Here is a 14,582-nt window from a genome sequence, read left to right as displayed (position 1 = left end):
AAAAGACAAAAAATGGCAGAATGTGCTTCATGAAAAAACTGTTCAACTATATGCTATTGGTGTTCAAGACTGAAAACTAAATTCATAGCAAGAGGAAGGAGGACATACTAAAATTTAAAGCATAAACTAATAAAGCAGAGAATAAAAAAGCAATAGAATAAAATAATGAAATCTAAAACTGGTACTTTCCAAAATTGAAAAACCATTAACTAGATTGATCAAGAAAAAATAGAGAAGACCCAGATTATGAGAATCAGAAATGAAAGAGAAGAAAATATTACACTCTTCCAAAAATACTACACTCTTCCAAAAATAAAAAAGGATTCAAAGAGAATACTAAACAAATACATGCTAGCCAATTATAGAGCCTAAATGAAATAGATAACTTTAGAGAAAGGCAAAACCACTGAAAGTAACCCCAAAAGAGTATAGCATATCAATAAATTTACAATAAGCATAGAGATTGATTTAGTAATAAAAATATGTTCCACAAAATAAGTACATGAGTAGATTGCTTTACCAGTGACTTTACCAAATGTTTACAGAATAATGAACACCAATCCTTCTGCAACTGTTCCAAAAGAGAAGGGGAAAATTCTTCACATGTTCTATGTGGCTAATATTATCCAGTCCAAATCCAGTCAAAGATATGACAAAAAAGAAAAATACAGATCAATATGCCTTATGAATACGGACCCCAAATTCCTTCATCAAGTACTAGCAAATGGAATTCAGCAACATATACAAAGAAATATACATTATGACCAATAGGGATATACATTAGTTCTGCAAGGTTGGTTTTAAAATAGAAAATCACTGAATGCAATACGAAATATTAATAGAATATAAGACGAATAACACATATAAATAGCTTCATTGATAGCATCTGAAAACATTCAATATATTTTATAAAAAAAAAAAAACAAAAAGACTCAACAAACCAGAAACAGAAGGGAATGTCCAAAATCTGGTAAAGTGTCCCATGAAAAATCTACAGTTAACATCATACTTTATGGTGAAAGACTGCTTGATTTTCTTTTAAGCTCAGAAACAAGACAAGGATATTTAGTCTGTCATTTCTATTCAACATCATACTGGAAGTTGTTGGGATAATTAAACAGAAAACAGAAAAAACATATCAACATTGGAAAGGTAGGAGCAAAACTATCTCCATTATCAGATATTAAAAATCCTAAGGAATTGACCAAAAATTATTATGACTAATAAATAAGCTTACTAACGTTGAAAAATATATGATCAATATACAAAAATCAGTGGAGTTTCTATACACTAGCAAAGAACAATCTGAAAATGGCATTAAGACAATTCCATTTCTAATAACATAAAAAGATTCAAATTCTTAAGAATAGATTCTAAGAAGTACAAGTATACATTGAAAACGATAAAATACTTTGTTCTTTTGGCTTAGGATTGACTTGGCAATGTGGGCACTTTTTTGCTTCCATATGAACTTTAAAGTAGTTTTTTTCCAATTCTGTGAAGAAAGTCATTGGTAGCTTGATGGGGATGGCATTGAATCTATAGATTACCTTGGGCAGTATGGCCATTTTCATGATATTGATTCTTCCTACCCATGAGCATGGAATGTTCTTCCATATGTTTGTATCCTCTTTTATTTCATTGAGCAGTGGTTTGTAGTTCTCCTTGAAGAGGTCCTTCATGTCCCTTGTAAGTTGGATTCCTAGGTATTTTATTCTCTTTGAAGCAATTGTGAATGGGAGTTCACTCACGATTTGGCTCTCTGTTTGGCTGTTGTTGGTGTATAAGAATGCTTGTGATTTTAGCACATTGATTTTGTATCCTGAGACTGCCAAAGTTGCCTATTAGCTTAAGGAGATTTTGGGCTGAGATGATGGGGTTTTCTAGATATACAATCATGTCATCTGCAAACAGGGACAATTTGACTTCCTCTTTTCCTAATTGAATACCCTTTATTTCCTTCTCCTGCCTGATTGCCCTGGCCAGAACTTCCAACACTACGTTGAATAGGAGTGGTGAGAGAGGGCATCCCTGTCTTGTGCCAGTTTTCAAAGGGAATGCTTCCAGTTTTTGCCCATTCAGTATGATATTGGCTGTGGGTTTGTCATAGATAGCTCTTATTATTTTGAGATACGTCCCAAAGATTCCTAATTTATTGAGAGTTTTTAGCATGAAGCATTGTTGAATTTTGTCAAAGGCCTTCTCTGCATCCATTGAGATAATTATATGGTTTTAAAGCTGGAAGCATCATGCTACCTGACTTCAAACTATAATATAAGGCTACAGTAACCATAATAGCATGGTACTGGTACCAAAACAGAGATATCGACCAGTGGAACAGGACAGAGCCCTCAGAAACAATGTCGCATATCTACAACCATCTGATCTTTGACAAACCTGACCAAAATAAGAAATGGAGAAAGGATTCCCTATTTAATAAATGGTGCTGGGAAAACTGGCTAGCCATATGTAGAAAGCTGAAACTGGATCCCTTCCTTACACCTTATAAAAAATTAATTCAAGATGGATTAAAGACTTACATGTTAGACCTAAAACCATAAAAACCCTAGAAGAAAACCTAGGCAATACCATTCAGGACATAGGCATGGGCAAGGACTTCATGTCTGAAACACCAAAAGCAATGGCAACAAAAGCCAAAATTGACAAATGGAATCTAATTAAATTAAAGAGCTTCTGCACAGCAAAAGAAACTACCATCAGAGTGAACAGGCAACCTACAGAATGGGAGAAAATTTTTGCAATCTACTCATCTGACAAAGGGATAATATCCAGAATCTGCAATGAACTCAAACAAATTTACAAGAAAAAAACAACCCCATCAAAAAGTGGGCAAAGGATATGAACAGAGACGTCTCAAAAGAAGACATTTATGCAGCCAAAAAACACATGCAAAAATGCTCGTCATCACTGGCCATCAGAGAAATGCAAATCAAAACCACAATGAGATACCATCTCACACCAGTTAGAATGATGATCATTAAAAAGTCAGGAAACAACAGGTGCTGGAGAGGATGTGGAGAAATAGGAACACTTCTACACTGTTGGTGGGACTGGAAATTAGTTCAACCATTGTGGAAGTTGGTGTGGCGATTCCTCAGGGATCGAGAACTAGAAATACCATTTGACCCAGCCATCCCATTACTGGGTATATACCCAAAGGATTATAAATCATGCTGCTATAAAGACACATGCACACATATATTTATTGCGGCACTGTTCACAATAGCAAAGACTTGGAACCATCCCAAATGTCCAACAATGATAGAATAGATTAAGAAAATGTGGCACATATACACCATGGAATACTCTTCAGCCATAAAGAAGGATGAGTTCATGTCCTTTGTAGGGACATGGATGAAGCTGGAAACCATCATTCTCAGCAAACTATCGCAAGGACAAAAAAACCAAACACCACATGTTCTCACTCATAGGTGGGAATTGAACAATGAGAACACATGGACACAGGAAGGGGAACATCACACACCGGGCCTGTTGTGGAGTGGGGGAGAGGGGAGGGATAGCATTAGGAGATATACCTAATGTTAAATGATGAATTAATGGTTGCAGCACACCAACATGGCACATGTATACATATGTAACAAACCTGCACGTTGTACACATGTACCCTAAAACTTAAAGTATAATAAAAAAAAGAAAATGATAAAATATTATTGAAAGAAATTAAAGTAGTTTCAATAACATCCCTATTAAAGTTATGGCTGCCATTTTCTTCAGAAAATAACAAGCTGATACTAAAATTCATATGGAAGTACAAGGATCCCAGTTTAGCAAAACAATGATGAAAGAAAAAAATAAGTTGGATTCATATTTCCTGACTTCAAACTTACTAAAAGCTACAATAAGAGGGTGTGGTATTAGAATAAAGGTAAATAGAATAGAGTGTCTAGAAATCCTCACACGTTTGTCTAATTGGTTTTAAAGGTACCAAGATAATTTAATATGGAAAGAATAGTATTTTTAAGAAATTATCCTGAGACAAGTGGATATTAATGTGTAGAAGAATGAGGCTAGACCCTTACCTCACACTGCACACATAAAAATGAACTAACTCAAAATGGATTATGTCTCAATATAACAGCTAAAAATATAAAGTTTATAGAAGAAAATACAGGAATAAAATTATTGTAATCCTGAGCTAGGCAACAATTCCTCAGCTATGATATGAAAAGCAAAAGTGGCAAAAGAAAATGAGTCCATTGGTTGTCCTCAAAATTAAAATTGTTTGTGCCTCAAAGAACACCATGAAGAAAAAGACAACTCACATAATGGAAGAAAATATTTGCAATTGTATTTGATAAGTGGCTTGTATCCAAAATATATAAAATTTCTTACAACTAAAATAAAAGGTACATAACTCCATTCCCAAATGGGCAAATGGTATGAGGAGATATTCTCCCAAAAAGAGATACACGAGGTCAGAAAGCACCTGTTAAGATGAGCGTATTATTAGTCCTTAGGGAGATGAAAATCAAGTGTGCAATTGAAATACCACTTCACACTCACTAGAAGGGTTAAAAAGACAAATATCAACAAATATTGGCAAGATGTGGAGAAGCTGACACTCTCATACACTGCTGGTGGTACTGCAAAAATTATACATTCACTTTGGAAAAGAGTTTGGAAGTTCCTCTAAAAAGTTAAGCATAGAGTTACTCTATGATCCAGCAATTCTTCTCTAGTTTTATATGCAAAATAATTGAAAATATACGTCTGGATATATATTGCACATGTTTATAGCAGCATTATTCTTAATAGTCAAAAAGTTGTAATAATCAACATGTATATCAGCTGAAAAATAAACAAATTTGCTGTAACTTTATGATGTAATGTTATCTGGCCATAAAAAAGAAACAAAGTCCTTATACCTGCTATGACATAAATCTTGAAAACATTATGCCAAGTCAAACAAACCTGTCACTAAAAAACATATATTGCATGATTCCATTTATATGAAATGTCCAGAACAGACAAATCCTAGAGATAGAAAGTCGATTAGGAGTTTCAAGGGGGAAGAAGGAAATGGGGAGAGGCTATGGTAATGGTATGAGTTCCTTTGGAATAATAAAAGTATTCTAACATTAGATAGTGGTGATCGTTGTACTTCTCTATGAAGCTACTAAATCTATAGTAGTTCTCTCCTTTTCCATGGTGTTGCTTTCTGGTCTCAGTTACCAGCAGTCAACCATGCTCTAAAAATAGGTGAATATACTATAATAAGATATTTTGAGAGAGAGAGAGAGACCACATTGACACACTTTTATTACAGTATGTTATGATTTTTCTATTTAATTAGTAGTTATTGTTGTTAATCTCTTAATGTGCCTAACTTATATTTAAACTTCACTATAGTTATATACAGAAAAATACATAATTTATACATAGATGGTCCCCAACTGGTTTGACATGTTTTGTCTTTACAATGGGATAAAAGCAATTTACATTAAGTAGAAACTATGCTTCAAGTACACTTACAACCACTATGTTATTTTGCTTTCAGTGGAGTATTCAGTAAATTACATGAGATATTCAATAATTTATTATAAAATAGGATTTGTGTTTTTCTCCGCTGTAAGTTAATGTAGGCTCCGAGCATGTTTAAAGGAGGCTAGGATAAGCTATGATATTCTGCAAGTATATTAAATACTTATAAGAACATTTCTGACTTATAATTTTTTTCGATTTACAATGGGTTTATCAGAAAAATAACCCTATTGTAAGTTAGGGGATATGTGTAACCCTGTATAGAGTTCGGTGCTATCTTTGATTTTCAGACATCCACTGGGGGTCTTGGAACATATCTCCCTTGGAATAGTAAAGGGGGACTATTGTACTGAATTGTACACTTAAAAAGGTGAATTGTATGGTATGTTAATTATGTCTCAATAAAATTATTATTTAGAAAGATAACTAGGTAAGGAAAGTCATGCTATTTATATGTAAATACTAGGTAAGTAAGTCATGCTATTTGTATGTAACATATGGAATATACACATTATTCTCATTTCATTAATATAGCATATTTAGTGACTGCTCTTTTCTCTTTACAATCTAGAAAAGCCAATATGAATATAATGTTCATATTAATACATTATCTTTATAATCACAAAGAAGAAGCACATTCAGAAAATCTGATTCAGCTAAACTTTAAATTTTATATCCATATAAAATGCAACAAATATCTGAAGTATGAAAATAAATAAAGCAAATAATATATCAAAAATCTTAGGAATGATGAAATGACTAAGAGTTTGTCTTAATTTAGGTGACAAAATCTCCTGAAACATTTATACATTTAAATCACTAGGAGTTCACAAAAAGCCATGTCAGAGTTATCTAGAAAGACTGATTATGTATCATGAATATTAAAGTATTTTGAATTAAGCCTTGTAGATGTTGTTTATTTTGTTTTCAATCTTTAAGACTTCTATATCAAATGCAATACTTTAAATAAAATTAATACCATGTTGGACATTAAATTAATATTTGGATCCTCTCATTTTGTTTGGATATATAAGAATATTTTGAACAAATAGGTGGACAAACATAAGTGATGTATTTCATGCACACACGCGCACACACACACACACGTATATTTAACTCATACGTATAAGACATTGTTTTGGGAAGGAGCAAAGTAGCTTATGATAGCCAGGATTTTCAGGAGCTAGCCATATAGTATAAAGCAGGCCGGGTGCGGTGGCTCACGCCTGTAATCCCAGCACTTTGGGAGGCCGAGGCGGGCGGATCACGAGGTCAGGAGATCGAGACCATCCTGGCTAACATGGTGAAACCCCGTCTCTACCAAAAATACAAAAAATTAGCCGGGTGTGATGGCGGGCGCCTGTGGTCCCAGCTACGCGGGAGGCTGAGGCAGGAGAATGGCATGAACCCGGGAGGCGGAGCTTGCAGTGAGCCGAGCTCGTGCCACTGCACTCCAGCCTGGGCGACAGAGCAAGACTGTCTCAAAAAAAAAAAAACAAAAACATACAGTATAAAGCAGGTTTAGAGCTAGGCGTAAGTGTTCTTCTGATGAACATTTCAACAATTTCATAGAACATCAGTATCAGACATGGCTACTCTATGCAAATAAAAGATCACAAAAACTAGACTAACTTATACTCATATTAAATAGAGACAAAACCAGGAACATCACCCAGACCAAAAGACTAACAAAACTATCCCATCATGGCTAATGTAAGTAATTGCTACCTCTTTTGAAAACATTGGCTGTCGCCTCTTTCTTGTCTTTTCCTCCATCCTCCTAGGTAAGACTTATCATAAACCTAGTAATAAAATTATGCTCACTTCTTGACAACTTATCCAGAGCAAAGACCCACTCTTTGAAACCATCCCCCAAAATACATGTAGAAAGCTCAAGTCTGTAAGTCCTTTCTAACATCCTTTTATTTAGATATCCCTGTGGATCTAATGATGTTTTCTCCTTTGTTGTAAAGAGTTATAAACCCAACTTCTGCAACCCTAGGCGTGTTCCCAGTGGTGTATGTCTGGTGACTGCCAACAGCATCAATGCACACATACACAAATGCATATACAAGTTATCTTAAGAAATTATAGGAAGAGCTAAATGCTAAAAAAAGGATATATCAGAGTCTCAATTAAAGAAGTACTAGAAAATTTACAGTACATATTATAGGTTATAATTAATTGATGTAAGAAAAATAAAACATAGATAACTATGAATATTATCTTTTTAGTTCATAAAAAGTTTATTATTTCTCCTAATATACAGATAGAAAGGTCATTAATATCAATTGGTGTTCATACATCAACTAAATAATTGCTAATGTCACAAAAAATGTCTCTGGGTCTTTTTATTTTTATATATCTTTAATCCTAACTATTGGCATTGTGAGTTTTCCTATGTTACCAAAATTATTTATTTCTCTTTCTTTTTATCACATAGTATCTATGCCATTATTGCCAGCTATTGTGGAATTCAATTTAATAAAGCAAACTGCCTACTGTTGAACAGTCTGCACCTTATAACCCACTTTAATCACCAAAAAATTAGAAACATTTGTGAAAAGTTTTAGAGGCATGAGATAATCCAGAATTCTCAACCTTAATCACAAGTCAAAAGAGAATGTATGATTTATTTTGGAGGACATTCTGAAATAATTTTAACATTTTCCTTTGGAAAATAATCATCTGAGAGTATTTGTATGCAATTCACCTGCTTCTGAACAAGAAAAGGATTTAGTTATGATATACTTGATTATGCATTTACATAAGAGATACAATGTATACCAAACAAATCTAGGATTAAAAATTATTTACCAAGGGCAGGGCATGGTGGCTCACGCCTATAATCTGAGCACTTTGGGAGGCCGAGGTGGGCAGGTCACTTGAGATCAGGAGTTCGAGACCAGCCTGGCTAACATGGTGAAACTCCATCTCTACTATGAATACAAAAATTAGCCACGTATGGTGTCAGGCCCCTGTAATCCCAGCTACTCGGAGACTGAGGCAGGAGAGTCACTTGAACCCAGGAGGTGGAGGTTACAGTGAGCCAAGATCATGCCACTGCACTCCAGCGTGGGAAACAGAGTGAGATTCCGCCTCAAAAAAAAAAAATTTACAAATATATATGTGGGTATTAAGCTTTTGGAATAATAGCAATAGCTACTACGAATTTCTTTTTCATGTGTATGCATCATTTTTTAAAAATAACTTCAAGTGTTATTTTAGATTTAGGGAGTACACGTGCAACTGTTACATGGATATATTGCATGATGCTGGAGTTTGGGGTACAAATGATCCCATCACCCAGGTAGTGAGCATAGTACCCAACAGTCAGTTTTTAAACCCATACTTACCTCCTACCCTTCCCACTCTAGAATTCCCCAGTGTTTATTACTGCCATCTTTATGTCCACGAGTACCCAGTGTTTAGCTTCCACTTATAAGTGAGAACATACGATATTTGGTTTTCTGTTTCTATATTAATTCACCTAGGATAATGGCCTCAAGCTACATCCATGTTGCTGCAAAGAACATGACTTTGTTCTTCTTTATGGCTGCATAGTAGTCCATGGTGTATATATGAACCACATTTTTTTTATGCAATCCCACATTGATGGGAACCTAGGTTAGTTCTATGTCTTTGCTATGGTGAGTAGCACTGAGATGACTACATGAGTGCATGTATCTTTTTAGTAGAATGATTTATTTACTTTTGGATATATGCCCAGTAATGGGATTTGTGGGTAAAATGGTAGCTCTGTGTTAAGTTTTTAAGAAATCTCCAAACTGCTCTCCACAGTAGCTGAAGTAATTTATATTCCCAACAACAGTGTTTAAACATTCTCTTTTCTCCATTGCCTCACCAGCATCTGTTGGTTTTTTAACTTTTTAATAATAACAGTGCTGATGTGTGTGAGATGTTGTCTCACTGTGGTTTTGATTTGGATTTCTCTGATTAATGATGTTGAGCATTTTTTCCATACGTTTATGGGGCACTTGTTAAATGTGTATCTCAAAATGTCAGAAAGATATCAAACTAATGGTCTAACATCATACTTGGAAAACCAGAAACATTAGCAAACTAATTCCAAACTTAGCAAAAGAAAAGAACTAAAATCAGAGCAGAACTGAACAAAATTAAGACCCACAAATCCAGGGAAATAATCAATTTAACCAGAAGTTGGTTTTTAGAAAGCATAAACAAGATTGATAAACCACTGTCTACATTAACAAAGAAAAAACGACAGAAGATCCAAATAAGTACAATCAGAGATGACAAAGGTGACATTACAACTGATCCCACAGAAGTAGAATGATTCTGAGAGACCCTTATGAACACCTCCATACACATAAACTAGAAAATCTAAAGGAAATGGGTAAATACCTGGTAACACACAACCTCCCAAGATTGAATGAGAAAAAAATTGAAATCCTGAAAACACCAAGTTTTGAAACTGAATCAGTAATTTAAAAAAACAACCTACCAACAAAATAAAGCCCCAGACCAGATGGATTCACGCCAAATTTTACTAGATGTAAAAAGAAAAGCTGGTACCCATTCTACTGTAACTATTCCAAAAAAAAAAAAAAAAAAAAAAATGAAGTCGAAGGAACTCCTCCCTAACTCACTCCATGAACCAGTATTATCCAGCTACCAAAACCTGGAAAAGATACAACACAAAAAAGAAAACTACAGGCCAATACGCCTTATGACCCTAGATGTAAAAATCCTCAACAAAATACTAGGAAACCAAATATGGCAGCACATCAAAAAGTTAATTCTCCAACTAAGTTTCATTCCTGGGATGCAACAGTTTGGACATACACAAATCAATAAATGTGATTCACCGCATAAACAGAATTAAAAACAAAAAAACACATGATGATCCCAACAGAAGTGGAAAATTCTGCTACGAAATTCAACATCATGTTAAAAATCCTAAATAGACTAGGTATCTAAGAAACATATCTCAAAATAAGAAGAGCCATCTATGGTAAACCCACAGCCAACATCATACTAAATGGACAAAGTCTACAAGCATTCCCCTGGAGGACTGGAACAAGCCCAGCCTCACAACTTCTATTCAACACAGTACCGGAAGTCCGAGCCAGAGCTGTCGGGCAAGAGAAATAAATAAAAGGTATCTAAAAAGAAACAGAATAGGTCAAACTATCTCTCCTTACTGATGATATGATTCTACACCTAGAAGATGCTGAAGACTCCACCAAAAAGCTCCCGGAACTGATAAAAAATTTGGTAAAGTTTCAGGACACAAAATCGATGTATACAAATCAGTAACATTTCTATGCACCAATAACATTCAAGCTGAGAGCCAAATCAAGAATCCATTTACAATATGCAATCCCATTTACAACAGCACACACACCAAAACCCAAAAACAAACAAAAAAGCAAGGAATACATCCAACCAAGGATGTGAAAGAGCTGTACAAGGAGAACTACAAAACACTGCTAAAAGTACTCAGTAATGACGCAAACAAATGAAAAAATATCCTGTGTTCATGGCTTGGAAGAATCCATATCATTAAAATGGCTATAATGCCCAAAGCAATGCAGAGATTCAACCTGTCAACCTACGAATGTCATTTTTCACAGAATTAGAGAAAAACTATACTAAAATGTATGTAGAATGAAAAAAGAGGTTGAATAACTAAAGCAATCTTAGAGAGGAAATAAAAAAAGATGGAGGCATCATGTTACCTGACTTCAAACTATACTGTAAGTCTACAGTAACCAAAAACAGCATGGCAGCATTGCACTGGTAAAACAACAACAAAAACAGACACATAGATCAGTGGAACAGAATAGCAAAACCAGAAATAAAGCAACATACAGCCGTCTCGTACTTGACAAATCAACAAAAATAAGCAATGAGGGAAGGACCCCCTATTCAATAAAGGGTGCTGGGAAAACTGGCTATCCATATGCAGAGGACTGAAACTGGACCCTTACCTTTTACTATATACAAAAAAAAAAACCCAGGATGGACTAAATATATAAATATAAGACCTCTGACTATAAGAATGCTAGAAGAAAACCTAGAAAACACCATTCTGGACATCAGCATTGATAAATAATTAATGAGTGAGTCCACAAAAGCAATTGCAACAAAACCAAAAATTGACAAGTGAGATTAAGCTAAAGAGCTTCTGCATAGCAAAGGAAACTATCAACAGAGTAAAAAGACAACTGACAGAAGGGGAAAAATAGTCACAATCTATGCATCCAACAAAGGTGTGATACGCTGAATCTATAAGGAACTTATTCAACAAGCAAAAAACAACTCCATTAAAAGGTGGGCATAATACATAAACACCTACTCAGAATTTTTATTTAGAGTTTCTTCAGAATTCTCATCTAAGAACTAATTAATACAATTGAATTAATGGAATGTGTGGATAATTTATATTATAAAATATGTTAAAAATTTTACTAAAATAATCCAAACTCACAATAATCTGTAAGTAAAAAATTGGAAGTTTGAATTTAGTGGACTCATTCCTTTCTTGTCATACATACTGCACGGAAAGGTCCAAAACAGTGTTAAGATGGCAAAAACATGTTTCGAAGAAGTAGATGCATTTGTATCATTTACCATATCGGAACACTGCATTTTCAAGTTCAAATCTGTTTATACTTTGTTGACATCTGGCCTTCAGTATTTTCAAATTTCAAATGATTGTGACACTATCTTGTCAGTAAATGGCTCTTCATCTCCGGATGGTTATTTTAATTAAATGTATCTAAAGTGAAAATGATGTCTGGATGTATCCCACGGACACTGATCACTCCAAATAATTTCATGAATAAAACTAAAAATATGTTACTCACCGATAGCTTTTGTAGAGGTCAGTACAGGTGGAATTATTCTCACAGGGATTCATCTTACACTCATTGGATTCTTGTTCACAAAAATTTCCTTCCCAACCAGATAGGCACACACACTGGTAGCTCTAAGAGAATATGAAATTATTTATTTTTAGGCTATTTCTTACTATTAAGCCTATAATACAGATATTACTCCGGGCTATTTTGATATCTCTGTCAATTTATAATTTCTTTAGTTTTATAGAACACCAATACTCCCCCCAAATGACTTTTACCACATTTTTAAAACCGTGTGAACGGTATTCTTTAGTATCTAATTAAATAAAGTTTTGTAGTAAGTCAATAGATTCTATAGAAGGTATTAAAGATTTATGCATTATGCTCACAATGTAGAATTATCATCTTTGTTAAATGTTTTAAAAGAAAAATAGCATGTTAGTCATATGATGGTAGATGATGGAGTATAACTAAATAACTAATTAAACAACTCAGCAACTAGCTCACAAGTTAAAAACATAACTATAAGGAAACTTTTGACAGATTTATTGTTACAGATAAATATTTAACATAAATTAACAGAACTTTTGGTCAATTAAAATCGTAAAACTTTTAATGGGGTTTTTCTGAAACAGAGAGTTGCCCTAAGACAATGTAATTCAAAATACTAGAGATAAAATTTTGCTTTCCTAGTATTGGGCAAACAAACAAACAAAAGAAACACTTTAAATTACTCTGTGAAAATGCTTTCTATATGAAAAATATTTTTGAAGAATAGAGCTCGTGTCAAAATTAGATTTTGGGCTTTTGTCTGTAGAGAATCTAGATATAGCATTATAAAAATGGTAAAATCAATGTTAACTGTAATTTAAATCTGCGCTTTTCAATACAGTAGACACGTGTCTATAAAACATTGAAACATGGCTAGTACCAATTAAGATGTGCTATAAATATAAAATACACATTGAATGTTGAAAAGTTAGTATTAAAAAAGGAATGCCAAGTATCTCACTAAAATGTTTTATTATTTGCTTTTGGTTGAAATGGAAATAATTTTGATATAAAGGGTTAAATGAAACATACGATTTCAATTAATTTCATTTGTTTCCGTTTACTTTTTGTAGTGGCTACTAGAAAAGTTAAAACATAAACAGAGATCTCATTTAATTTCTACTGAACAGAGTTGAGAGTTGAGTTAGCTAATGCCAGCCCAGTTTCTCCATTTGTGGATAGAGTTAAGAAGTCTATATACTTATAAGCACAATGTGATGAGTAGGAACCCTGAGATTACAGAACGCATCTTAGTTTAATACATCTCGACATCCTGTACAGATCTAGCACCCTGTCTATGTTTAATTAATGTTGATTAAATAAACAGAAAAGAACACACACGATATGACCAATAATGTAATGGTTGAAGTTAGTAGCCAAAACAAAATTCAAAATGATCCTTTATCACTTTGGTACATTTGGACAGCAAATTGTTTTTACAAACGTAACAGTGAAACATGATAACCAGAAGAAAAATAAATTCATGACCCATGTGTGTGCATTTAGGTTACAACAGTTTAAATGTATAAGAAGTTCTACTCAGTACTGTGCTTTGGTTGAACAGGGCCAATTGGTTTTCCATGCTAGGTATTAATAACTAGCTTAAAAGCACAAGAATGAGAGCCACCTTATCAACATTGTGCTTTATTCCTGACACATATACTATTCTCCACTCAGAATAATCTTTAAGAGTACATTACTGGGTATATACCCAAAGGACTATAAATCATGCTGCTATAAAGACACATGCACACGTATATTGCAGCACTATCCACAATAGCAAAGACTTGGAACCAACCCAAATGTCCAACAATGATAGACCGGATTAAGAAAATGTGGCACATATACACCATGGAATACTATGCAGCCACAAAAATGATGAGTTCATGTCCTTTGTAGGGAGATGGATGAAACTGGAAACCATCATTCTCAGTAAACTATCACAAGGACAAAAAACCAAACACCGCATGTTCTCACTCATAGGTGGGAATTGAACAATGAGAACTCATGGACACAGGAAGGGGAACATCACACTCCAGGGACTGTTGTGGGGTGGGGGGAGGGGGGAGGGACAGCATTAGGAGATATACCTAATGCTAAATGACGAGTTAATGGGTGCAGCAAACCAACATGGCACATGAATACATATGTAACAAACCT

General features: G+C 34.2%; 1 protein-coding gene across 1 annotated transcript in view; it reads right to left on the bottom strand.

Annotated features, from left to right (window-relative positions):
• EYS (eyes shut homolog) overlaps positions 1-14,582 on the bottom strand; it is a 1,808,075-nt gene that overhangs the window by 1,249,683 nt on the left and 543,810 nt on the right. Inside the window, 1 exon segment of the mRNA XM_030809409.1 lies at positions 12,378-12,499. Coding sequence (XP_030665269.1) covers positions 12,378-12,499 — 122 coding nt within the window.

The sequence above is a fragment of the Nomascus leucogenys genome, chromosome 3, assembly GCF_006542625.1.
Source record: "Nomascus leucogenys isolate Asia chromosome 3, Asia_NLE_v1, whole genome shotgun sequence".
Classification (NCBI taxonomy): domain Eukaryota; kingdom Metazoa; phylum Chordata; class Mammalia; order Primates; family Hylobatidae; genus Nomascus; species Nomascus leucogenys.
Note: the sequence above shows the minus strand (reverse complement) of the source record. Positions and strands in the feature narration are given on the sequence as shown.